The sequence below is a fragment of the Microcaecilia unicolor genome, chromosome 5 (assembly GCF_901765095.1).
Source record: "Microcaecilia unicolor chromosome 5, aMicUni1.1, whole genome shotgun sequence".
Taxonomy (NCBI): Eukaryota; Metazoa; Chordata; class Amphibia; order Gymnophiona; family Siphonopidae; genus Microcaecilia; species Microcaecilia unicolor.
In genome coordinates, this window is record NC_044035.1 from 320,716,365 (window position 1) to 320,742,959 (window position 26,595).

The 26,595-nt window shown below is 43.1% G+C and overlaps 1 protein-coding gene across 5 annotated transcripts in view; it reads right to left on the reverse strand.

The window, feature by feature from the left end:
• Nucleotides 1-245: 245 nt before the first annotated feature.
• Nucleotides 246-26,595, reverse strand: part of SLC7A9 (solute carrier family 7 member 9) — a 93,611-nt gene continuing 67,261 nt past the window's right edge. For all 5 annotated transcript variants that reach the window (XM_030204412.1, XM_030204413.1, XM_030204410.1 and 2 more), the window contains 9 exons: nucleotides 25,629-25,754; nucleotides 23,631-23,730; nucleotides 14,334-14,378; nucleotides 11,725-11,848; nucleotides 8,291-8,394; nucleotides 7,814-7,910; nucleotides 4,435-4,584; nucleotides 3,584-3,758; nucleotides 246-1,354 (listed from right to left, as the gene is read on the reverse strand). In XM_030204412.1, coding sequence (XP_030060272.1) covers nucleotides 1,290-1,354; nucleotides 3,584-3,758; nucleotides 4,435-4,584; nucleotides 7,814-7,910; nucleotides 8,291-8,394; nucleotides 11,725-11,848; nucleotides 14,334-14,378; nucleotides 23,631-23,730; nucleotides 25,629-25,754 — 986 coding nt within the window. In that variant the 3' untranslated portion in view covers nucleotides 246-1,289. The remainder of the gene's footprint in view (nucleotides 1,355-3,583; nucleotides 3,759-4,434; nucleotides 4,585-7,813; nucleotides 7,911-8,290; nucleotides 8,395-11,724; nucleotides 11,849-14,333; nucleotides 14,379-23,630; nucleotides 23,731-25,628; nucleotides 25,755-26,595) is intronic.

The following is a 26,595-nucleotide window of genomic DNA, read 5'->3' on the forward strand; positions in this document are numbered from 1 at the left end:
ACAACCTTATCAGTGCAGTGGAAAAGCAACACTGTAAAACACTGTCTAGTGAGAAAAACAGAACAAATGGGACTGCTACAGATCTGTACCCAGAATCTACAAGCTGGCAGAATAATGCAACTTGCTCACATGTGCAAAACACTCCCCCCCCCCCCCCCCCCCCCCAGTCCAACACATCTTCATCTGCCTCCAATTCTACCCCCAGTCCAGCACATGTCCATCTCTCTTGAGCCCCCCCCCCCAGGTTTGTCGCATTTCCATCTAGCAGTCATTATAGTCCAGCACTGATCCAACATATTTCTCCCTTCTCCCCACCTCAAATCAGGCATCTCCTTCCCTCCTGGATCCTCTACAGTTGCTTAAGCCACACTGCTGTGGCCAATGTCGGGGCTTCCCTCTGCTGGTCCCGCCTTCCATGAGGTAACTTCCTGCTTATGCACAGGCAGGACCAGCAAAGGCAAGGCCCTGATGTTGGCCACAGTAGTGTGCCTCAAGCACAGCTGGTGCCTGTGATGAAAGCAACATTAGAGGATCTGGGAGGGAGGGAGAGATGCTGGATGCAAGGTGGGAAGGAGAGAGAGGAACTTGCTGAGGCTGCTGCAGGGCCCCTGGAAGCACAAGGCTCTGTGCGACTGCCCCTGCCTAAGACCAGCTCTGTCAACGAATTTCCTAGAAAACTCCAGAACAGGAATTCTTAACCCCAACCTCAGAAAACCCTAAGCCACTCTAGGTTTCAAAATACCCACAATGCATCTGCATAAGATAAATTTGCATTCAAAATCTGGCCAGTTGATGAGCCCAGGTCTCTAGAGCTTGAATCTGGGGCTGCCTCCAGCAGTTTAAAGCTGGCCCTGTGACTTATTCGTGCTCTTGAACCCTTTTCTGTTCTTGGGCTGCATGACCCTGCCTGCATCCTGCTGATTGGGACCAGGAACTCAGAACTCTGAACCCTTGGTGCTTTCATCAGGGACCAGATCTATCTGCAGCCATATGCAAGAAGGAGCTGTCTGCAGTCGATGAAACCCCTTTCCACCATGAACATGGCAGGTTTTTCAGGTCTGATGAAGGGAGTGCAGCTCCAGAAAGCTAGTCAAGAACTGCAGTGAATCCCATAAAAAGATATTGTATTCTGATATGTTATTGTTAACAATATACCACTAATTTTTCCATTGAAATGTTACAAAATTGAATTCTGAATTTTGAACAGTTGTGAATACCCAATGTAAACATTAAATACGTTCCAGTTGCTGCTTCACAAGTCTGTATAAAAACGGGCAATCTCAGTTTTCTTATTCTTTAACTTTCTCTGATGGAACAACCTCCATCAGCATCTGCAGGTGCTTCGTTATTGGTTCTGTGGGGAAAGCATTAACAATAAATTTCAGCAGTGCTTGGGAGTAGTAGAAGATTAGCATTTGGCATTAGCTACACTATTTGGATAATTTTTTAATACATTGTGATTATAGATGTCATGAATCCACATTGTTTGGGCACCCAAAAATGTAAAGTGCACACAAATCATTTGTGCACTGCAGCCAGACTCATAGTCGGAAAACCAAAATATGAAAGTGCAAAACCACTACGAGAGAAGGTACACTGGCTCCCACTCAAAGAACGTATCACGTTCAAGGTGTGCACCCTAGTTCATAAAATCATCCATGGTGATGCCCCAGCCTACATGTCAGACCTAATAGACCTACCACCCAGGAACGCCAAAAAAATCATCCCGCACACTCCTCAATCTTCACTTCCCTAACTGCAAAGGTCTAAAATATAAACTAATGCACGCATCAACCTTTTCCTATATGAGCACACAATTCTGGAACGCGATACCACGCAACCTAAAAACGATCACTGAATTAGCCAGCTTCCGCAAACTACTGAAGACCTATCTTTTCGACAAGACATATCACAAAGATCAAAACACGTGAAACCCCACATGTATCCAGAACTGTCTTATAATGCTTTCTTGCTATTTCACTACTATGCGTTATCATTATCATGTAACCCAAAATCCTTCTGTAATACCAATTGTTTATTCTCTTCTCATTTCCACTATTCATGATGTATTGTGGGAAATTGTGGGATACAAATGCAACAAATAAATAAATCTAAAAATTAGTGTGCCTATAATCAATTGCATACATTTTTAACCTTCTCCACTCATCTCTCCTACATCGTGGGATATTCTAATTTCCTGTTCTGATAGTATGTCTCACCCACTGGGATATATTTACAGTAAGTACAGTATTCCAAACTGGTGTTAATGTCAATTTTAATTGAGTGGATCTCGACTGTCTCACAGTGTGAGAAATGTTTATTTTTCCATTTCTGATCAAATGCCTACACCATGGAACATGGGGAAAACTGTGCTGTTGTCCACTTTCATTGGCAGTTACAGCAATCGTTGGGTTTGTTTTGGTGGTTGTAATTTCAGGTCTGTCACTCTTGTTACAAAACCAAGAGAGAGAGGAAATATGATAATCAATTCCACTTAACTCATTTTCACTTCTAGCAGGTAAATGTAGGTAGCAGAGGCAGCCTCTGCTTCCTGTTTCTTGACATACAAACGGCTTTCCTAATATTCCACATTCAAACTGAAGAGGAAAAGCAATGGGAAAATCCTAATGAAGCCGCTGTGTGTATTGATGAATAGTAATGAATAAAAACTGCTTGGATGGTCTACCTTAAAAAAAAATTAAGTTGAGAGAATCTTGACTGTCCAACATCGTGGGACATTTTTATTGTCCTGTTCTGATCATTGTCCCACACCATGCAGGTGTGCAGTAGTTACAGTACAATTTGTACAGTAAAAATATTCCAGTTGGGCATGAATAACATCAAATATTTAACCAAGTGGAAAAGGTTAACTTCTTATGCACATACAGTACATGCCTAAACAAAACAAAGATTAAATGGACATTAAAAAAAATTGCCAAAAATCTAGAAAATTTTATTTTAACCCAACATGAACCAAACTACTTTTTGGCCATGCACACGCCAGTGGCGTAGCTATGTGGAGCCTGAGGGGGCCTGGGACCCCGTAGATCTCCTGGACCCCTCACCCGCGAACCCTCCCCCGCCATCGCCTACCTTCGGTTTTGCTGGCGGAGGACCCCAATCCCCGCCAGCCGACGTCCTTTTCGTCCTGCAGTGAAAAAAGCCTTCTTTCTGTTGCATACTGACGTCCTGGGGTCCCCCACCAGCAAAACCGAAGGTAGGCGATGGCGGGGGAGGGTTCGCGGGGGGGGGGGGGTCGAGAGGGCGGGAGGTTGTCAAAAGTGGCGGTGGGTAGGCAATGGGGAGGGTTGGTAATGGCGGGGGGTTGGCGGCACTAGGGGGGGCTAAAATGTGCCCCCTCACCTCGGGCGCTGGACCCCCCTCCCACCAAAGTCTGGCTATGCCCCTGGCACACGCTAAACAAAATGGGATCAGGTTCATACACTGAACTTGCTTGGTTCCTCTTCCTAATAATATGAGGACTTAAATGTGACCATTGTAGAGATACCTTTCCCATCAGGCATTTTTGTTGGTATTAAATAGACACCAAGATATTTATCTTATCAATAAACATTATACTTACTTGTGATTTTTTGAGCCCAGCGAACTTTGAAGTGAATGAAAGGGATGTAAAAAACCAGACCACTGAAAATAAATAAAGTGCAGTAGAGATATGCCCAGTCAGGCGAATCGATAATTGGAGCCAAGACCAAGTAAATAGAGACTAAAACCACAAGGACAGGGATGACTATAGGTACCTGGAAAAGAAAAAGCAGAGTTCAGGGAAGATCTGCAACTTTTGGGCAGTCTGTATCTAGTTTACTACAGCTGCCTTTTGGACATGGGGATGGTGAGGGGACCTGTTATAAAGAAAGAAATGTAGGTTAACATAACAAGAGAGGCAAATTTCACAGTTTTCTTAATACTGTCCTTTAAGACCAGCTATTAAAACCATTCCCATGCCACATCCCAAATTTGGCAGGGTGTTCATGTGACAAGGCTGAAACTGTCTACACCCAAGGAGGTTTAATTGCTTCCCTACACAGCCACCACCGTCTTTGATACACTCAAAATACATTACTTTGTATGGCTGCAAGCTCCGCCTACTGGCTCCCGCCATCTCCTGTCAATTAAATCTCCTTGATGCTGACTTATGAAAATGGCATCTTGGCACCAAGAAGCCATTATAGAATTGGTGCTGAGCGCATGGCATTGGGGCACCTAAATCTTAGACCAAAATTATAGCATTACCACCATGATTTCCCAGTTGGACTGCAAGCTCATTGGGGCAGTAATTTATTATGCTTGTATATGAATAACTTTGTAAGCATTGTTTGGTAAAATAAGCTAAAAATGCACCATTAAAAAATCCTCTTTATTTTACTAAATCCCTGGCTCTTTCATGATTTTCCTAGACGTAGAGACAGGTCTTACCTTGATTGGTCTTTTAAGATCTTTCTTTGTAAACCTCATAACAATGAGTCCAGATATGGTCAAACCATAAAATATCCACACAGCAAAACTGAAGTAGTTGATGAGAGTATTGATATCAGCAGGGATGGTGTAAATAATAGCCACAATACCCTATAAAATAAATTAAGAATTGTTAAACTGAAGTAATGATTTCAGCACTTGATCACTTCTGTCCTGTAGCTAACAGTTAATGAAATCCTTTAGAACCTGAAGTCTGTTTCAAGATATTTCAGTATCTAACCTCTTTGTATAATAGTAGAGAATGGAAAATGTATTATCTGACATAAAGGTTGAAACAATAGAAATGGAAAAATCTCCACAACTAGGTGAGCCTTTTTCAAATGAAGGAAAACTCTGGAATGAGGGGGCATTCGATGAAGTAAAGGATGGTGGATGCATGGAATGGCCTCCCAGTGGAGGTCATGGAGATGAGGACTGTGTCGAAATTTAAGAAAGAGTGGGACAGGTATGTGGGATCCGTTACGAAGGGAAGAGTTAGTGGTTATTGAGGATGGACAGACTGAATAGGCCACTTGGCCCTTATCTGCCGTCATGTTTCTATGTTTCTAAAACAAGCCCTTTCCCAGCTATCACATAACAGTGACATCCACTACCTTAGTAACTAGATTGAGTGCACATTGAATGAGATTCCAGAGAGAACTACAGCCTTGGAGAGAACTTTCGTTGCAGCAACTGGATTAGATGAGAGAGAGAGAGAATAGAGGAGAAAATCTTATATGGTTGTGAATGAAGGTTCCTGGTGATATAACTCCAGTAAAAGCTGGTTCCTAGGTTATTTATTTCTTATATACTGCCTGCAAACCTGAAAGCTATTGCAGCAGTGTACATTCAGGTGTAGTAGGCATTTGGCAATCGCATGGGCTTTGTCGCACTTGCCATATGGGAATTGCTAGTGCAGCTTTGTAAAAGGAGCCCTAAGTTTATAGGCAATGGAGGGTTAAGTGAGTTGCCCAAAATTACAAGAAGCTGCTGTGGGATTTGAACTGGGCTCCCCTGGTTCTCAGCCTGCTGCTCTAACCATTAGGTTACTCCTCCACTCAAAGTGACAAGAGGAACCATTGGCCTCTCTCTTCACCCCACTGACACCCAAAAATAGTCATTAAATCCATATTATGCTGCTGAGAAAAAGGTTTTAATCTCAAGTGTAATGAGAATTACAGTCTTTTACTATGGTACCCCATGTTTAATTGAAACCAGTCGCTTCTTAAACAATAAAAGAATATACAATTACATGTATTTTGAGACATAGTAAAAGTACATAGTAGAAACAATAAGACTAATTCAGAATCAATGTGTGAAATAGTGAACCCCTCAGTTTTCCTTAGGAGTAGCTTAATGGTTAGTGTAGTGGCTTGAGAACTAGGGGAACTGGGTTCAAGTCCCAGTCTACAGCTCCTTGTGACTCTGGGCACTTAACCCTCCATTGCCGCAGGTACAAAATAAATACCTCCTGTATATAATATATAAGCTGCTTTGATTGCAACCACAGAAAGGTGGAATATCAAATCCCATCCCCTTTCCCTTTAATTGATTAATTAGAATCAGGTGCTAAAATAATTGAGTAGCATACTACCCTGCAGAGAAAATCTGCAGGACTGGGTTTGGGCATCCTGACCTCTATATGGATTCAAAAGGTTTTGAGTTTACCCTAAAAATTTAAGGGGAACTCCTAAAGCTGGGGTCTGTTTTGTCAGGGATACAAGACCATTTCTAAAATTTGAGATTCATTCCATCCACTATCAGTCTACAGTGACTCAGGAGCTGTCATCCTGCCCTAAAAGCAAACCAGAATTTCATCCATGGGGTCACACAGAATTCCATAATAATGTCTAAAGATTTGCAACTCCTTTCACTGTGGCTGATAAGGGTTCATGGGTCAAACATCAGGGAAAAAGCTAAAAATACTACTAGAAGCATTAAAATTGCAATTCTGGATTAGACCAAAGCTCCATCAAGCCCAGGATCCTGGCCAATCCAGATCACTCAAGAAAATTCCTACTTGTTAAAAGGTTTACAAAAAAGAACAATCTAGATTACCTACAAGACTTCTGGTAAAATGTTCTCTAGACAACCAAAAATTGAACTTTACAGTCACTTTTTTTTTTTTTTAGAAAAACACAAACACTGCCTACTAAAGTAAGAATCTCATTCAGATTGTAAAGCATGGTGGTAGATGCATCATGGTGTGGGGTGGGCTGTTTTGCAGCGCCAGGACCTGGGCAACTTGCCATCACCGATCGAACCATGAATTCTGCTTTATGTTAGAAAGTTTTACAGAATAATGTCGGGCCATCCATCTGTGAACTAAATCTGAACTAAATGTGGGTCATGCTAAACCTCGTGGACCTACCTCCAAGAAATGGCACAAAATCATCTTGCAAATTTCTCAACCTGCATTTCCCCAGCTGCAAAGGACTAAAATACAAGCTGATGCATGATACCACCTTCTCTTACATGAGCACGAAGCTATGGAACACACTACCTAGAGACATGAAAACAATCAACGAAACAACTATCTTTCGCAAATCCCTCAAGACATATTTCTTCAAAAAACCTCACTAATCCACTTCTGAAAACCCACTGTCTACTATACCTAATAAATTCCTTCCTTCTTCTCTCTACTTCTTCCCTTAATTAGTCTCTGCACAACAATAATTGTACCTGACATCCAGGATTAACTGTGTTAACAAAACTATGTAAGCCACTTTGAGCCTACAAATAGGTGGGAAAAGGTGGGATACAAATGCAATAAATAAATAAATAAATAAATAAACAAACCTGCATATTTTATGTGAAAATACAACAGACTGGCCAAAGAAGAGTGTTTGATTGGCCAAGTCAAAGTTTGAAACTTTGTGGCAAGACCTGAAGCAAGTTGTTTATTCAAAGAAGCCCTCAAATGTCAGGGTTGAAGCAGTGCTATATGAAAGAATGGACCAAAATTCCTTAAGGAAAGACTGGTCAAAATTTATTGCTGCTCAACGAGATGCCATCAATTAATGGAGAGTTCACACATTGATCTTCGTTAAATAAATAAAATCTACCCCTTTTATCTGAGTTACTTATTCAGTGGGGTTATGTTTTTCTCATAAGAATTTAGATTAGGAACTAATTACATTTTTATTTTAAGTTGTGCCAAAATACAGACCTTCCTAAAGGGTTCACAGCTTTTGCTCGACTGCCCTTGTGTGTGGCTTCACTCATGAGACTAAAATTAACCAAATGTTTCTAATATACATACAAAAATGTTCACAATCTAAAGACTAAAAAAAAAATCATAGTTTTAGAACACATGAACAGTTTTTAGATAAATACTTACTAGAAAGATGATAGCAGGTGCTGGTGTTAATCGTTTGATGCTAACATAGGACAATAGTTTTAGCATATGACCCTCACGGCCTGCCACATATACTAACCTAATAAAAGACAGCACTTATTTACAAAACAACAATTTTTTTAATACATTGCACTCTTGCTATTACCAAAAGGCATATTTTTATCCCACCTTTACAAATGGAATAATCTGAACTTGTGTTCTTAAGTTATGTTTATCTTTCCTTCTGGGATGCAGGCTATGCCATCTCCAGGAGCTTGAAAGTACAAAGATATCACCATGGAAAATAAGAAGCCATACTGAATAATTTAAAATAAGTCCATCAAGATTTTTCTTTCCCTGTATTAATGATAGAGATTATAAGAACATGTATGTTTACTTAAGTGGACAAGTGTCTTGCTTAACTTTTAAGTAGTATAGCAATGAGCCAGAGATTGCATTGCATGGTCTGTGAAGAGGTACCTGCCAGCTGTGAAACAGCTTCCGTTCGCTGCTCCAATTGTAGAAAATGCCACAAAAAGAGGGACTATCCAGGCAGCTGGGTACAGAACACGATCTCCAAAAGTCTAGGAGAAAATCAATTAAGCCATGGTGGATGGTAAATGATCATTATAAGATAATTGTCGGATGTACAGAGTCTCAAATCTACTGACAAAGATAAAAATTCCAACCATCAAAGCCTTTTTGTATACATTAAGCCAGTGATTCCCAAACCTGCCTGGTCCTGGAGGCACCCAACCAGACAGGTTTTCAGGATATCCACAATTAATATTCATGAGAGAGATTTGAAACAGTGGAGACAGTGCCTGCAAATCTCTTTCATGGAGATTCATTGTGGATATCCTGAAAACCTGACTGGCTGGGTGCCTCCAGGACCAGGTTTGGGAATCACTGCATTAAGCTGCGCCTTCAGAGGATTGAACATATAGGTGCCTATCGATTAAACTGCAGTACATGTTTAATACCGTCTCTAATGTGTTGACCGTTAGCATGGGCTAATTGCCATGGAATAGTTGGGGCCTTCCTCTTGCAGTTAACACAAAGGAAGTTACTGAAGATAATATGCTGCCAAGGTGTAGCTCAGTTCTTCCGAACCCTCTCCTGGAGGTATACCTATCCAATTGTGTTTTCAGGGTTACCGCAATAAATATGCATGATAGAGATTTGCATATGAATCTCCAATGTATGCACATTTATACTCATTATGGTAATTCTAAAACTCCAACTAGTTAGATGTGCCTCCAGCGTTTAGAAGTAATGGTATAGCTAACTGCATTTCGTGCGAACTGCCATGCCATTTACAGTCAGTAATGATTGCTGCTCTGTGTTAACTGCACGGCATGTTTTTGATGTGCGCTAGCAAGGGGCGTAGCCAGACCTCGAGGTGGGAGGGGGCCAGAGCCCAAGGTGGGGGGGGGGCATATTTTGGTCGCCACCACCCCCCTCTGCCTCACCACCCCTCCTCCACCACCTAACGCCGCTGCAAATAATTGGCTGGTGGGGGTTCCCAACCCCCACCAGCTGAAGACTTCACCCAGCGCTGGTCTCTGGCACCGCTGCATTGCCTGCCCTGCTCTCTCTTCCCCTCATGTCCAGCACACTCCTTTTAGTGAAACTGAGCATGCTCAATTTCACTAAAGGGGGCATGCCCAACATGAGGGGAAGAAAGCAGGGCAGTGAATGCGGCAGAGCAGTCGCAGACCAGCGCTGGATGAAGTCTTCAGCTGGTGGGTATTGGGGACCCCCACCAACCAACCAGAGGCCCAGAGCAAATTTGGGGGGCCAGGCCCCTGTGGCCCCACCTAGCTACGCCACTGGTGCCAGCGCCAACACAGTCCCCCTTTTGCCACAGCTTGGTAAAAGGGGCCCTCAATTTGTAAAGCAATGTTAAATTGGACGGAATTATTGTACCCAAATCTTTTAGAGAGGTGTCTGCTCATGACAGTGGAAAGTCACCCCTCCAAGAATATTTAATTGAAGAAAGTAGCAGCAATGCTTTAGACTTCTGTTAATTCAGAGTAAACCCCAACTAGGTACTATGACACTGTAACAGGGACAGCATATTCGGTAATGAATGGTGTGGATTGGTTAATACTAGTAACAGGGTCATCTGCAAATGCCAACACCTTGATTTCTGCTGTGCCCAGTCTGACTCCCTCCACTTCTCATGCCTGCTGAAGCACATATAACAGAGGTTTTAGCATTATCAAAAAGAGAAGTAGGGACAGAGGGCATCCCTGTTTTGTGCCTACCGCTACTGAAAAAGACTCAGTCCTGATGCCATTCACTATGAGAGAAGCCTTTGGATCAGTGTATAATGTTCGAATAGCTGCTATTATCCATCCCTGAAGCCCAATGTAAACTAAAGTGTCAATAGAAAAGGCCAGGTGACTTTATCAAAGGCCTTCTCTGCATCCAAACTGGCAAGCAAAGAAGGCAATTTGTGTTTCTGGCAGTGCAGCATCCCTAACAATACCTTTCTAATATGTCGTACTGACTGTCTCCCTCTGACAAACCTTACCTGGTCTTCCCCTATGATTATTGGAAGATGGGAGGACAAACGTTCCACTAAGGGGCCCTTTTACTAAGATGCTTAGGCAATGGGTGCCCAATGGGTGTCAATTTGGAGTTACCGCCCTGCTACCGTGAGGCCTGGGCGGTAATTTCAGATTTTACGTGCATCTGCTACGTGCGCTGGAAAATAAATTTTATTTTCCTGCACGCGACTGAAACCTGGCAGTAATCATCATTGTACGCCTGTAGATGATTACTGCAGTTACCGTGCGACTTTACCACTAAGTCAATGGCTGGCGGTAAGGTCTCAGACCCAAAATGGGCGCACACCAACCACCAGCCCCGCCTCCCACCACCGGCTCTGGCACGGATCGCATAAGTCTGCCCAGCACTATCCATGGATTCGGGGACTGAAGCTGGGAGAATGGGAATCTAAAGTGGCTGTTTTTGCCAATGATGTTCTTTTGACCCTCTCTTCTCCTTTAGAGTCTCTCCCAGCACTTTTTCAGGAATTTGACTCTAATGGACAGGTTTCTGAGTTTAAAATGAATTTAACCAAAATGAAGGGCTTATCTGCTGAGGACTACCGGGTTTGTCAACAACTTTATCCTTTGACTTATGTGCCTAATGATTTGCGATATATGGAGATCTTTATTACTAAAAAGCTTGAACATTTGACTTCTGCCAATTATGTTCCCCTGATTAAAGAGATTAGGGAGGACCTAGATCGCTGGGAATCCTTGACTTTGTCTTGGTTTGGAAGAATTGCCACAGGGAAAATAAATGTATTACCCCAATTGCTCTATCTTTTCCAGGTCATACTGATGCTTACTTGTAGCCGCTGCTTAGCTCTCTGTAAACCAGCCTTTTGAAATTCATTTGGCAAGGTAAGTGGCCTAGGATCCATGCTCTACTTTGTATCTTGCTCGGAAGACAAGGGGTTTATCAGCATAGTATATTTCTAAATGGGTACACCTCCCCATCACTTATCTTTGCACATAAAATTAAACCTATAGTGCATGTGTTCTCCCGGTATCAAAGAAACTGAGAATTTGTTTTTAAAAGGTAAGGATTATTTTTTAAAGAAATCAACTTTTTATGCTACGTTATATGAATTTAAGTTCTGTGACCAGATTTACTTAATTTTTCAAATGGACACAAAATAGATACTGGTTGAGTGACTTCAATATACAGAGAAAATCATCTTTCAAGACTCTCTCTCATCTTAGAGTACACAGATTTAGAAATTGCTATACATATCCACAAGGGTGCACCTCGGCTCAGTTGTAATGACTTATTTAAAGTTATAAACAATTTTTTTTAGAAAGCTCTGCAACACTATCTTAGTAAAAGGTTTGAATAAATCTTAAAAACTAGCTTACCACAGCAACAGCTGGTGACTGGAGAAGCTCTGTTGGGGTCATTACAGTAAAGTATGCAATATTGATCAGAATGTAACAGACGGTTACTAAAGGAATTCCAATTATTATAGCCAATGGTAGATTTCTAAAAAAAGAAAAAAAATATATATAGGGTTAATATATCTGTCTACTCTATCCATAGCTCCTCTCCTAATAAAGATGACAAAGAAAAATTGGTGACCTGTAGTCCTTAAAGCAATTCATATTTTGTACATGAATAATTTCTTTTCCCCAGATCATTGCCTTTAGCAATACAACCTTTCAAAAGCAGGAAGATCACTTATTTATTCTGGAACCATAAGAGGTAATGCATACTCTAATCAAAAATAGTTGTATCTCCTAGATCCTCAGTCTTCATTCCCAATCCTCAAGGGCTGTCAACAGCAGGGACGCTGAGAGACTGAGCTGGGCCCGGGGCAAGGCAACCCCGCCACCCCTCCCCAATTGCTACTACTCCTTCTCCCAGGCCACTGGCGCTGCAGTCCCCAGTCTCCACCTGCCTACCATCAGCTCTGTCGACAGCCCCCTTCTGTAGTGTCTGCCACCGGGCCCCCTGCATTAAAAAAAATCTCTAAATCGTGTCTGTGTGAAAGCGGCAAATCACCTCGGGCCTTCCCTCACTGTGTCCCACCCTCATCTGTTGTAACTTCCTATTTCCGTGAGGGTGGAGCACAGTGAGGGAAGGCCCAAGGCAATCTGTCGCTTTCACATAGACGTGAGGCGCTGCTCTGCCAATTTAGAGATTTTTATTTTTTTTAATGCAGGGGCAGGGCCGCTAAGAGACTGAGCTGGGCCCAGGACATGGCCGCCGCCACCAGGCCTGGGGCAGAATTGTCATCGCTGCCACTGCCCCCCCCCAAATCATCGCCACCACCGCTGCCAGCCGCCCGAAGTACCTTGGCTGGCTCTGCCAGCTGCAGGCAGCACGGCTCTTTCCTCTGCCCAGCATTGCCTGCCCCTGTGGCTCCTTTCCTCAGGTTGCAGATGCTCAGTCTCAAAACTGAGCATGAGCAACCTGAGGGCCCAGCAGCTGCTAGACAGGCAATGCAAGGTGGGGGCCCGGCGCCAGAGTTTTCGCTCTCCTGCTCCTGTCGGAACGCGATCACCTGGGTCCCATCAGGAACAGGAGAGAGAGAGAGAGACCCCTGCACCGGGCCCTTCCTGGAGGCTCAGGCCTAGGGAATTTTGCCCCCCCTCTCGGTGGTTAGGGTCTAGGCTCCTGACAAAGGCACATCTGCTGAAACACAGCCGTGTTGAATCTTTTGACAGTACATTTGCAGCGCTTTTGGAAGCAATAAAGACTCATTTTATTTGTCTAGCTTTGATTTCCTCGTCTTCTGTTCCTCACTCCTTGTATCAGTGCCTGGAGTTGCATGCACATAGATTTGCGCATATGCTGGAATGGTATTCTGCAGGTAAATATTAGTGTTGCAAACATTTTATGCACGGCATTCAAGCAAATGTGTGCGCATACAACATTGGGTGCCAATTTGTGCGGAAGATCTAGCTGTCACTAGCACAGACCCATGTGCACATGTGTCTGGAGCACTCTTCCATGCTAGTGCAAACTTTTGCTGCTGGGCCTATTTTGCATACTATTTGGTTACTGCGTGGGGAGCACATTGTTGACGTCACTCTTGCATTTTGAAGCATTGTGCTAGGCATCAGCACATGGCTCTAACAGAGAATTTCTGCTTCAGGCCTGTAGACCTGTCAGCCCTTTGGAGACAGTGAATACATGGCTGTACTTCAATGTAATTCACTTAGAGCTACTACTGAAAAATCATAGTAACATAGTAGATGACGGCAGAAAAAGACCTGCATGGTCCATCCAATCTGCCCAACAAGATAAACTCACATGTGCCTTTTTTTTGTGTATACCTTACCTTGATTTCTACCTGTCTTTTTCAGGGCACAGACCGTATAAGTCTGCCCAGCACTATCCCCACCCCCAACCACCAGCCCCGCCTCCCACCACCGGTTTTGGCACAGACCGTATAAGTCTGCCCAGCACTATCCCCGCCTCCCAACCACCAGCCCCGCCTCCCACCACCGGCTCTGGCACAGACCGTATAAGTCTGCCCAGCACTATCCCCGCCTTCCACTACCGGCTCTGCCACCCAATCTCGGCTAAGCTCCTGAGGATTCATTCCTTCTGAACATGAGCTAACTCCAATCCCTTCCAACATTGTGCAATGTTAGTTGTTTTAACAGTCAGGGCTGTATTAACTGTGTTGCCTGATCCATAACGAAGATCAGTGAGGGCTGCATCACTTTCTGGCAGAAAGAAATCAGTTACAGAGAGTGGATGGAGGGGGTCATATCATGTAACTGACTAGTAATGTAAGGGGGGGGGGGGGGGGGAGGAACAAAGCAGCGTTCTCTGCTCAAACTGTTATTACCAAAACAGCCCAGAAGAACTGGTTGTGTTTATTAGATAAAGCTTCAGTGCAGACAAAATGCAACGTCAGCATCTGCAAGTGAGTTTGTCAAGTGTAATGAGAAGGTACCACTATGGTGTTACATGACAAACAGCTATTTCCTTGGATTTGTTTGCTGTACTGTCTTACTTGTATGGGTTCTTAAGTTCTTCTGTTATGTAGTTCAGCTGATTCCTGGGAAAAAAAGAAAAGAAAACTTAGTTATTGTCTAAAGCAGTGTTTCCCAAGTCTAGTCCCAAGTCACTGCCTCCATGATATGCAAATCTCTTTCGTGCATATGCATTGTGGATTTCCTGAAAACCTGACTGGCAAGGGGTACTCCAGGACCGGACTTGGAAAACACTGGTCTAAAGTGATAAAAAGGGAAGGAGAAAACCTACTCAGAAACAACCAAAGTAAAATAAAATAAATAAATAAATAAATAAATAAATAAATAAATGTCAGTGGCAGTGGTCCAAGAAAGTAGGAAAAGGAACCAGGGCCGTGCCAAGGGTCTGTGGCGCCCCCCTGCAGATGATCAGTTGGCGCCCCCCCCCCGTGAAGGTGATCGCTGCCCTCCCACTCCCTGGGCCATGTCCCAACTGCCCACCCTCTTCTCCCCCCCCCCCCCCAAGATCCCTTTTAAATTTACCTCCGGCAGCGAACGAAGGCACAGCGTCAGTGAAGGAGGCAGCACTCCCAACATCTCTAGTCTTCCCTTCGCTCTATGTCCCGCCTTCTTCTGACGTCATTTCCTTGACATCAGAAGAAGGCGGAACACTGAGCGAAGGGAAGACTAGTAGAGACGTCGGGAGCGCCGCCTCCTTCACCAACGCTGCGCCTTTGTTCGCTGCCGGAGGTAAATTTAAAAGGGATCTTGTTGGGGGAGAGAAGAGGGCGGGCAGTTGGGACATGGGAGAGGGTGAGGTAAGCATGGCGCGGCAGGGCGCCCCCCAGAGGACGGTGCCCTCCTGCCGTGCTTACCTCACTTACCGTGTTGGCACGGCCCTGAAAGGAACCAAGGGTTCATTAAGGAACTTTTATTGAGAAAAAGATCCTATTTGGCCGAGTTTCAGCACAAGACTTTGTCAGGGGTGAACTCGATCTTCCAAGTGAACTTAAGAGAACAAAAGTCCTGATAAAGTCTCCCTTTGCAGCCAAAACTGCCCTGCTGCCTGCTGCTGCGTGTAACCATTATTCAAAGTGTCAATTATGAATTAAAATGTTTAGTTGGAGAGTAGCTGGAAAATAAGTCTCCGCTGCAGAAATGCTAACGCTCAAAACTGAAGAGACAGAATTACAAGAAATGATTAAATGTGACTTCTTATAGATAGGTCAAATAATGATACTAGTCTCTGCTACTAGTTTTTTAAAGTATTTAAAATGAATACTAGGAATCATTGATCTTCAAAGCAAATATCTTTGGAATAGACTTCTGGACCTATACGTCTAGCTCCATCTCTACCTATTTTAAAATCTATGCTGAAAACCTACCTTTTCACTGCTGCTTTTAGCTCCTAGCCACAATTGCCCTCCCCTTGTCCCTTCCTCCCTTCTCACCCATTACTTCTCTCACCTGTAACTGTCTTGTCTGTCTGTATTATTTAGATTGTAAGCTCTTTTGAGCAGGGACTGTCTCTTTGTATCAGGTGTTCAGCGCTGTGTGCGTCTGGTAGTGCTATACAAATGCTAATAATAATAATAAATATCTCAAGCTAACAGTGCTAAATAAGGTTTTACAAGGTCCAAATGAAAGGATGACTCATTGTACTTAAAGCTTGTTAAGAGGTTTAGGGCCCTTTTTACTAAGCTGCATAAAGCTCTACGAACACCCAACGTGCGCCAAAGTGAACTTACCTCCCGACTACCGTGTGCCTCTTGTGGTAATTTCAGTCTTGGTGCACGTACGTTATGCGCGTCTGGAAAATATTTTTTATTTTCAGACGTGCACCAAGTGGCATCTGACGTGCATAGGTCGTTACCGCACAGGTTCCTTACCGTTAGGTATATGGTTGACGGTAAGGTCAGACACCCAAAATGGACGCGTGGCCATTTTGATTTTGCCACACGTTGAAAAATATTTCTGCGCACACCTAAAACCCGCACCTACACTAACATAAGCCACTTTTTACCGCAGCTTAGTAAAAGGACCCCTAAGAAAGATACTATGCTAAGCTAAGAGAGCATCTTTGAACCACTCACTATTTGTTTTACATGGTTCAAAATTGTGTTGAAAAACTTGCAGAGGGACAAGGCCAGCACAACCACTAGGAGGACTAGGTTTCTATTTAGGGTGGCACAGGGTGATGGGGGGGGGGGGGGGGGAGGAGGAGAGCAACATCAGCAAAGCAGTCTTTACCACTAAGCATAAGTTAGCATGTATCTGTGCATGCTCCAAACCTGCTATTATTACTACTACTCTTCCAAAACAGGAAAGGGTTCAGAGGGGGTTGAATGCAGCCGGCTTTGAGTATGTGCAGATGTTCAAGGCCCCATGCTGGCCATACTGATTTGTGCAGCAGGCCCAGGTCGCATGGCAGCAGTGTGCAACAGCAAGTGGGAGGAGCAATGAAGTAGGTCTGGCAGGGGGAAGTAGATGCTGGAAACGGGGGTGGGTGGGAAGGAAGAGCAGATGCTGAATATCTTGTGGGGTGGGGGATAGGGAAGGGGGGTGTTGGTATTAAGGTTCTGAGCCACCCTTGGGGTGGTAGGGAAGCACAACTGTAGGTTTGTCTAGGGTGTCAGATACCTTCGGTTTGGCCCCACAGAGGGAAGAAGTTTACTTTTTTATTTTGGATAAGGCAGAGAGGCTTAATATTGTTTGAGTCATGTGCCAGCTGGAACCTGGCTGGTTAGATAGGAACACTTTCAAACCATGCCCCCCCCCCAATGGTTTTGACAGTATTTGCTGCTGTAGAAGGGACAAGTTCTTTTTTGGATCCCTATCCTGCTTAGTTATTTCCAGGATTGGAACGGCAATGTATTCAGACTAGGTAGCTAAAATGCATCTGTGACAGAACAGTTAAATTTGTCTTCTTAATTTTGAAATGCATTTCTCCAGTTTGGCCAGCAGATGGCACATTTTTATGTTAAAGCTGTCATAGAAAAGTGAATGACCTCTTTCAGTTTCACTCAGTGAAGAAGTGAATCTACAGTACTGTGAGCAGTATACTTTTAAAATTTGTTGACTGGACTCCAATTGGCCTGGAGTTTGAAATTACCCAGCAGTTGTTGCGTCAGATCTCTTTGCTGAGGCTCGATGAATTATATAGATGTTTAGTTAGCGTTATAATTGATCCATATTTCAGTTACCTGTTATTGTTTGCTATTTGCACTATTTTGTTCCACTGTTCAATATTTTTAAGAAACCAAGCATAACTGTTTTTTCGCCCTGCTTGTCTGGACTGATAAAGAATCCTGGGGGTTTGTGCACTGGGTCTATGAGTGCTTTCTGGGAACTGTGGGACCGCTGAGAGTGTGGCCCCAGTAACCTAGAAATCATTGGGGATAATTTGAGAGTGGGAGACTCGCCCAAAGGTGGTTGTGACCCAGTCTGTGGGAGGAGGGTGCCAGTGTAGAGCACAAGTGGCAGGTGCAGGCTGACCTGAGCTATGCTGGGGATAGACTCTCTAAGTGACTGCGGGGTAATCTCAGGCGGGTGGCTAGGTGTTTCGTGACAGCATCTCTCGAGGATTTTAATCTGAAGATCTTAAGATGATTTTTAGAGACAGAATTTTGAATACCTATTGACTGATTTTGAGACCTTCCTACTCTAAGGTCCATACACACTAACAGAAATGCATCAATACACTTTCTTCTAAATTCTCTTACACCGAATACTCCACCCACATATAAAATTACTTTACCTTAAGGTTTTCGTGCTATTGTTCTATCGCCCTATCTTTTCCCCATTGTAACATTCCATAGTTTCTACGCTCTACATGTTGTTTTGACTTGACTTTGTCTTCCCACAACTCCTCATAATGTAACCCATAATTGTACTGTAACACATTGTATTTCCATCATTCACAATGTATTGTAAGCCACACTGAGCCCGCAAATAGGTGGGAAAATGTGGGATACAAATGCAATAAAATAAAATAAATAAAAATAAGGTGATAGAATGGACTCTGACAGTTTCTCAAACATTTCTATTTTTGTTTTATTCCTTTCTGTCACTGTGTAGCTTCCATCAGGGTCAGAGTACTGAAACCTAGTTGTTGATTGTGTTGTCTCCCAGCAGAGGCATGGTTTTGGTGGTATTTATGGATATATTGGCTGTCTCTGACATCATCTACCACACCATTAAGAACAAAGGAACTGCCATATTGAATCAATCAGAAGTTCAACATACGCAGTATCGTGTTTCCATTAAAAGCCAATTACGGTCACATGTAGCTGGCAGGATCTCAAGGAGTAGATTAGATTCTTACACCCAGGCAAAATATGTCTTTCCCCAAGTCTGTCTGGTTAATAACAGTTTATAGGCTTTTCCTACAGAAATTTGTCTAAACTTTTTTTTTTTAATCAGTTGCACTGTTTTTACCATATCCTCTAAACAATAAATTCTGGAGTGAAAAAAAATATTTTCTCCAGTTTTTTTTATTTTATTATTTTTAGTTAGTAACTTCATGGAGTTCCTCTAGTCTTTCTCTATCTCTGTTAATGGCTCTCACATCCTCCCTGTCTCCTCGGCTCGTAACCTTGGAGTCATCTTTGATTCCTCTCTCTCCTTCTCTGCCCATATTCAACAGATCGCCAAAACCTGTCGCTTCTTTATCTACCTTTATCTACAATATTAGCAAAATTCTCCCCTTCCTTTCTGAATACGCTGCCAGAACCCTTATCCACACCCTTGTCGCCTCTTGCTTGGACTATTGCAATTTACTTCTCACTGGTCTTCCACTCAGCCATCTCCCTCCTCTCCAATCTGTCCAAATTCTGCGGCACGACTTATTTTCCACCAGAATCATTATACCCATACTAGCCCGCTCCTCAAGTCACTTCACTGGCTCCCTGTCCGCTTCCGCATTCAGTTTAAACTTCTCGTACTGACCTTTAAATGCATCCACTCTGCAGCCCCCCATTACCTCTCCGCTCTCATCTCTCCCTACATTCCTCCCCGTGAACTCCGCTCGCTTGACAAATCTCTCTTGTCATCCTCCTTCTCCTCCACTGCTAACTCCAGGCTTCGCTCCTTTTCTCTCGCAGCACCTTATGCCTGGAATGGACTTCCTGGATCTATACATCTAGCTCCATCTCTACCTGTTTTCAAATCTATGCTGAAAACCCACCTTTTCACTGCTGCTTTTAGCTCCTAGCCACAATTGCCCTCCCCTTGTCCCTTCCTCCCTTCTCACCCATTACTTCCCTCACCCGTAACTGTCTTCTTTGTCTGTATTACTTAGATTGTAAGCTCTTTTGAGCAGGGACTGTCTCTTTGTATCAGGTGTTCAGCGCTATGTGCGTCTGGTAGCGCTATACAAATGCTAATAATAATAATAGTCTTTGTACTTGTTGAAAAACTGCAGATTCATGTTTTCCCATTCCACTTCACTCAGGATTTTGTTGATCTCTATCATATCACACCTCAACCATCTCTTCTCCAAGTTGAAGAACCCTAACCTCTGTAGCCCTTCCTCATATGGGAGTCGTTCCATCTTCTTTATCATTTGGCCACCCTTCCCCCTAATATTTAGTTTGCCTTTTTGGCCACTACCACACACTGAACCAAAGATTCCAACCTATTGTTCACAATGCCTGGATCCTTTTCCTGGGTGGTGATTCCTAATATGGAACCTAGCTTCATGTAGCTATAGCCTGGATTTTTTTTTCTATATGTGCTTTACTTTGCAGTTGTCCATATTACATTTTATTTGCCATTTGGATGCCCAGTCTCCCAGTTTTGCAAGATGGGCTTGAAATTTCTTGCCATCTGCTTGCGATTTCACAACTTAGCAAATTTGATCATCTCACCCATTATCCCCATTTCTAGATCATTTATATACTGTATGTTAAAAACCACCAATCCCAACAGAGATCCCTGCTACTCTCCACTGACTATTGAGTCTTATTTTGTTTTCTATCTTTTAACCTGCTCCTTCTCCACAGTAGGATATTGCACCACAACATTTAATATTTTCTACATTGATTCAAAATTCTGCAGCCTGGTTGTTTACTAGTACTAAGAAATAGTCAGCTTTCCCCTTGTTAAGAGAATTGTATTATTATTATTAGCATTTGTATAGCGCTACTAGACGCACGCAGCACTGAACAACTGACACAGAGAGACAGTCCCTGCTCAAAAGAGCTTACAACCTAAAAATACAGACAGACAAGATAATTAAGGGTGAGGGAAGTACTGGGTGAGAAGGAACAAGGGGAGGGCAATTTAGTGGCTAGGAGCCAAAAGCAGTGGTGAAAAGGTGGGTTTTCAGCATAGATTTGAAAACAGGTAGAGATGGAGCTAGACGTACAGGCTCGGGAAGTTTATTCTAGGCATAAGGTGCCGCGAGGGAAAAGGAACGAAGTCTGGATTTAGCAGTGGAGGAGAAGGGGGAAAACAAGAGAGATTTGTCCAGTGAGCGGAGTTCACGGGGACGAATGTAGGGAGAGATGAGAGTGGAGAGGTAATGGGGGGCTGCAGAATGGATGCATTTAAAGGTCAGTAAGAGAAGTTTGAACTGTATGTGGAAGCGGACAGGGTGCCAGTGAAGTGACTTGAGGAGAGGGCTAGTGTGGGTATTGGCTTCTCCCGTTTCAGGTTCAGTTTAAAGAATTGGTTTTAGCCTTTAAGGGACTAATTTTTGTACTAGGATATGTATATGATGCCTGTTTTATAAAATCACCAATAGAAAACTGGCCAAATCAGATGCAGGCAACATAAGAAAATTGAAAAACATTCAAATAACCAAATTATTTTCTCTAAAATTCAGTGAAGGGATGGACCATCATACACCAACACTGACCTTATATTGAGGGCTACAAAATCCTGAGTGGTGTAGAGCAGGTGGAAGTGAATCGATTTTTCACTTATTCAAAAAGTACAAAGACCAGGAGACACTCAATTAAAATGTATGGAAATACTTTTAAAACAAATAGGAGGAAATATTTTTTTCACTCAAAGAATAGTTAAGCTCTAGAACTTGTTGCCAGAGGATGTGGTAACAGTGGTTAGCATATCTGGGTTTTAAAAAGGTTTGAATATATGTTCCTGGAGGAAAAGTCCATAGTCTGCTATTTGAGACAGACATGGGGAAACCACTGCTTGCCCTGGGATTGCTACTAATTGAGTTTATGTCAGGTATTTGTGACCTGGATTGGCCACTGTTGGAAGCAGGGTACTGGGCTAGATGCACCATTGGTCTGACCCAGTACGGCTGTTCTTATGTTCTTATTTTAAAGGAGGTATTGCTAGTATAATCATAGGTCCACTGTCTACAGTTCTTTTTTCCTTTTTTGCTTATACAGTGGTGGAAATAAGTATTTGATCCCTTGCTGATTTTGTAAGTTTGCCCACTGACAAAGACATGAGCAGCCCATAATTGAAGGGTAGGTTATTGGTAACAGTGAGAGATAGCACATCACAAATTAAATCCGGAAAATCACATTGTGGAAAGTATATGAATTTATTTGCATTCTGCAGAGGGAAATAAGTATTTAATCCCTCTGGCAAACAAGACCTAATACTTGGTGGCAAAACCCTTGTTGGCAAGCACAGCGGTCAGACGTCTTCTGTAGTTGATGATGAGGTTTGCACACATGTCAGGAGGAATTTTGGTCCACTCCTCTTTGCAGATCATCTCTAAATCATTAAGAGTTCTGGGCTGTCGCTTGGCAACTCGCATCTTCAGCTCCCTCCATAAGTTTTCAATGGGATTAAGGTCTGGTGACTGGCTAGGCCACTCCATGACCCTAATGTGCTTCTTCCTGAGCCACTCCTTTGTTGCCTTGGCTGTATGTTTTGGGTCATTGTCGTGCTGGAAGACCCAGCCACGACCCATTTTTAAGGCCCTGGCGGAGGGAAGGAGGTTGTCACTCAGAATTGTACGGTACATGGCCCCATCCATTCTCCCATTGATGCGGTGAAGTAGTCCTGTGCCCTTAGCAGAGAAACACCCCCAAAACATAACATTTCCACCTCCATGCTTGACAGTGGGGACGGTGTTCTTTGGGTCATAGGCAGCATTTCTCTTCCTCCAAACACGGCGAGTTGAGTTCATGCCAAAGAGCTCAATTTTTGTCTCATCTGACCACAGCACCTTCTCCCAATCACTCTCGGCATCATCCAGGTGTTCACTGGCAAACTTCAGACGGGCCGTCACATGTGCCTTCCGGAGCAGGGGGACCTTGCGGGCACTGCAGGATTGCAATCCGTTATGTCGTAATGTGTTACCAATGGTTTTCGTGGTGACAGTGGTCCCAGCTGCCTTGAGATCATTGACAAGTTCTCCCCTTGTAGTTGTAGGCTGATTTCTAACCTTCCTCATGATCAAGGATACCTCACGAGGTGAGATTTTGCGTGGAGCCCCAGATCTTTGTCGATTGACAGTCATTTTGTACTTCTTCCATTTTCTTACTATGGCACCAACAGTTGTCTCCTTCTCGCCCAGCGTCTTACTGATGGTTTTGTAGCCCATTCCAGCCTTGTGCAGGTGTATGATCTTGTCCCTGACATCCTTAGACAGCTCCTTGCTCTTGGCCATTTTGTAGAGGTTAGAGTCTGACTGATTCACTGAGTCTGTGGACAGGTGTCTTTCATACAGGTGACCATTGCCGACAGCTGTCTGTCATGCAGGTAACGAGTTGATTTGGAGCATCTACCTGGTCTGTAGGGGCCAGATCTCTTACTGGTTGGTGGGGGATCAAATACTTATTTCCCTCTGCAGAATGCAAATAAATTCATATACTTTCCACAATGTGATTTTCCGGATTTAATTTGTGATGTGCTATCTCTCACTGTTACCAATAACCTACCCTTCAATTATGGGCTGCTCATGTCTTTGTCAGTGGGCAAACATACAAAATCAGCAAGGGATCAAATACTTATTTCCACCACTGTATAACCCTTTGCAAAATGTGAATATCCCAACAGAATTTCAAGTCAATAAAAAGTAACAAAACCTCTCTGTCTTTCTTTAAACCAGGACAACCTTAGCGCATGGCCATTAATAGACAAAATAGAAAATCGGCCACCTTCCAGCTGTGGTAAAAATGGCTGCAGTGCACAGGAAAAACCCACACGGGGCACACTAAGACCACCTTTTGCCGCAACTTAGTAAAAGGACCCCTTAATTATGTATATAATTTGTGATCTACCTACCTGTTAGGTTGAATATAAGTGAAGTTCATAAATAAATTGATACAAAATATTTACAATTTGCTTGCTGGGCTGAATGTTGATTTATTTCAATTAATTACTAAAGTGCATCTTAAAAATAATCTTACCATCCATCATATGCCCAAAGTCCATTATAAAATGCCAAACTGATAGAGCCAACAGAAACTTTTGCGCCTTCAAAACTGTTATTAAAATTTTGGGTATTTCCTGCAATAAACATACATACCATCAGCTGGGTGATGTTCACTTGGCTTATATAAAAAAAAGTTTACATTTTTCCTAAAGGAAACATTGGCAAGAATTCTGCTTGATTTTTTTAACGATATAGTTTTCCTTGAAGTATAACACTGTTTATTTCCAGGTGCTTTTTGTTCTGTTTGTAGCCTAATGATGAAAGCAATAATGTGACAGATCATTAGCTGTGTTTAATACAAATGGAGCTTCTGAACTGACTAATTGAAACTGTTGAGCAAGAAATAGGACAGTACAGAAGAACAAATTAGAGACCCTTTTACTCAGGGGTGTAGCCAGACGCACATATTTGGGTGGGCCTGGGCCCAAGATGGGTGGGCAGAAGAACTCCGCCCTGTCCCACAAGTGATTTGGTCTCTCACTCACTTGCCTGCATGCCACATGGTCTCTCAAACATCCCCCTACCCCGAATACCTTTTAAATAGCAGATTTTCACTGGCAGAGAGCAGCAACTAATACACACTGCTCATGTTGGCCCCACAGTCTTCCCTCTGATGCAACTTCCTGTTTCTGCATAGGCGGGAATACATCAGAGGGAAGGCTGGTATGCAGTTGTTGGGAGTTTTTGGCTGGTGGGGCCTGGGGATTCCTGCCAGACACATCATAAGTGTGCTGCTACTGGGTGGGCCTGAGCCCAAAGTAGGTGGGCCTAGGCCCATCCAGGCCCACCCTTGGCTACGCCACTGCTTTTACTGAAGTGTGCTAGGTTGTAAAAAGAGGGGAGTTTTAAAGGTTATAACGTGCTAAGTAATACGATAAAGGAAATTTGTGTTATGGGGCAAAATCAACGTTATACAATGTTTAGATTTTAAAGTTGCGTCTAACTGTAGGAATACCAAGTTTAAATCCCTACTTAAGACTCGCATCTTTCAAGAATCCTTTGGCTTGAGTATTTAGTTCTTTTCTAGCTTTTCTTTCCTCCCCTCTTTTGTTTGTCTCCCCCTCTCTATTTCACATTGTCTGTTTTGTTTTTACACCAAGTAAATGCTGTTTTTTGGCTTTCTGCAGTATCTCATGAAATTGGAAATAAAGTAAAAGTAAGAATACAGCTGCAATATTTAGAGGTCCTTTTACTAAGCCGCAGTAGAAAGTGGCCGATGTTCTATTTTCCCTTTAATGGCCATGCACTAAATGTCGCCATTAGCGTGTGGCCATTACAAAAGAATACCATGGTAGCACTTAGACGCATAGGGCCCTGTTTGCAAAGGCACGCTAGTGTTTTTAGCGTGTGCTAGCCATGTAGATGTCCATAATATTTCTATGGGCGTCTACATGGTTAGCACACACTAAATTTTTAGTGTACGCTAAACACGCTAGCACACCTTTATAAACAGGGCCCCTATTTTGTAGGCAGTAAAGGCACCTGCAGTAACGTGGTAATGTGGATGCACTGATTAATGCAGAAATGCCTACTTTCTGCCCCCAGACATGCCCCTTCAAAATATTTTTAATGCACACTAATTGGGAACGTACCACAGGATGCCTGAGCGTGTCCCACAGAAAACCCTTTTAAGCTGCAGTAAGTGCTTAGCAAGAGGACCTTTAGGCATATAACTATTCAGTAAGGGGCAGACATTCCCCCCCCCCCTTAAGCCTGCGTTTTTACTCCTCTCCCAACAGCCTACCCCAAGCATTTCAAGGGTCTCTTGTTCACTTCATGGCCAGTAGGTACCTACTCTGCTGTGCACCCTTGAGCAACTCAGCTCATAGAGGCTGCCAATATTGCAACAACTATCCTTGAGCCCTTCCAGTGTTCCGAGTGTGCTGTCACTGCGCTGTTCTTTGGCTCAACAAGCACTGAACAGTGCCACAAGGCAAACCCACAAGGAAATGTTAATAAAGATAAAACTCACCTTGTGCAAGGAGTACAATTCCACTTACTATAATGATTATAACGATGATCATTTTAGCAGCAGTGAAAAAGTTCTGAACATAGCTGGCCAGCTTCACACTGAGTGAATTAACCAACACGATTGTCACTGAAATGAAATGCAAGAAGAAAGGGTCAATTTTTTATTTCTCATGTCTGAATGTCATCAGATTTACTGTTCCATAATAATCATGATGCAAACAGAGAAAATATACTTTGGGTAGTATTTCAGAAACACTTGGAGTTCTGGTAACATACATGTGTGGCCAAAGTATTGTTCAGTTGAATCTGTTTTACCTTTGCCAGAGACCCGAAAGGCTTAATTGACCATCATTTTAAGCCTTCTTTTGGTAATTACCACTGGATAATAAGTATCATAAGTATCCCTCACCCTTAATTGTCTGTCTGTATTTTTAGATTGTAAGCTCTATAGAGCAGGGACTGTCTCTCTATGTCAAGTGTTCAGCGCTGCGTGCGTCTGGTAGCGCTATACAAATGTTAATAATAATAATCATCATCATAAAATGGATTTTATGGAGCAAGCAAATACTTATTGATCAGGCAGGAATAAAGCTATCAGTGCACATACAAGATAGAGCCACCATGGATACTCTAATAATGCCCTCTGCCCTACTGCTGCCCCAGCTTACCACAAGTCACACAAAAACACCCACCCATCACATACGTATACATATCACCTCCTAGCAGCTTCCCCCTGAATATATTTCCTCACACTCAGAGCAGGAGTAACATTCAGGGCCTTCCTATGATCCATTATTCTCTGTTCAAGGGAAAATGTAGGCGTCATTTTTCACAGAGAAAAAGAAATTAAAAGAAGCTGGATCAAACTGGCCGGTTTACATTTTGCTCATTGGAAATGTGTTGATTTCTCCTAATCACTTACATCCTGTAGAGCAGGAAGGAAACCCTTCTTTTTCCACTTGGCATTT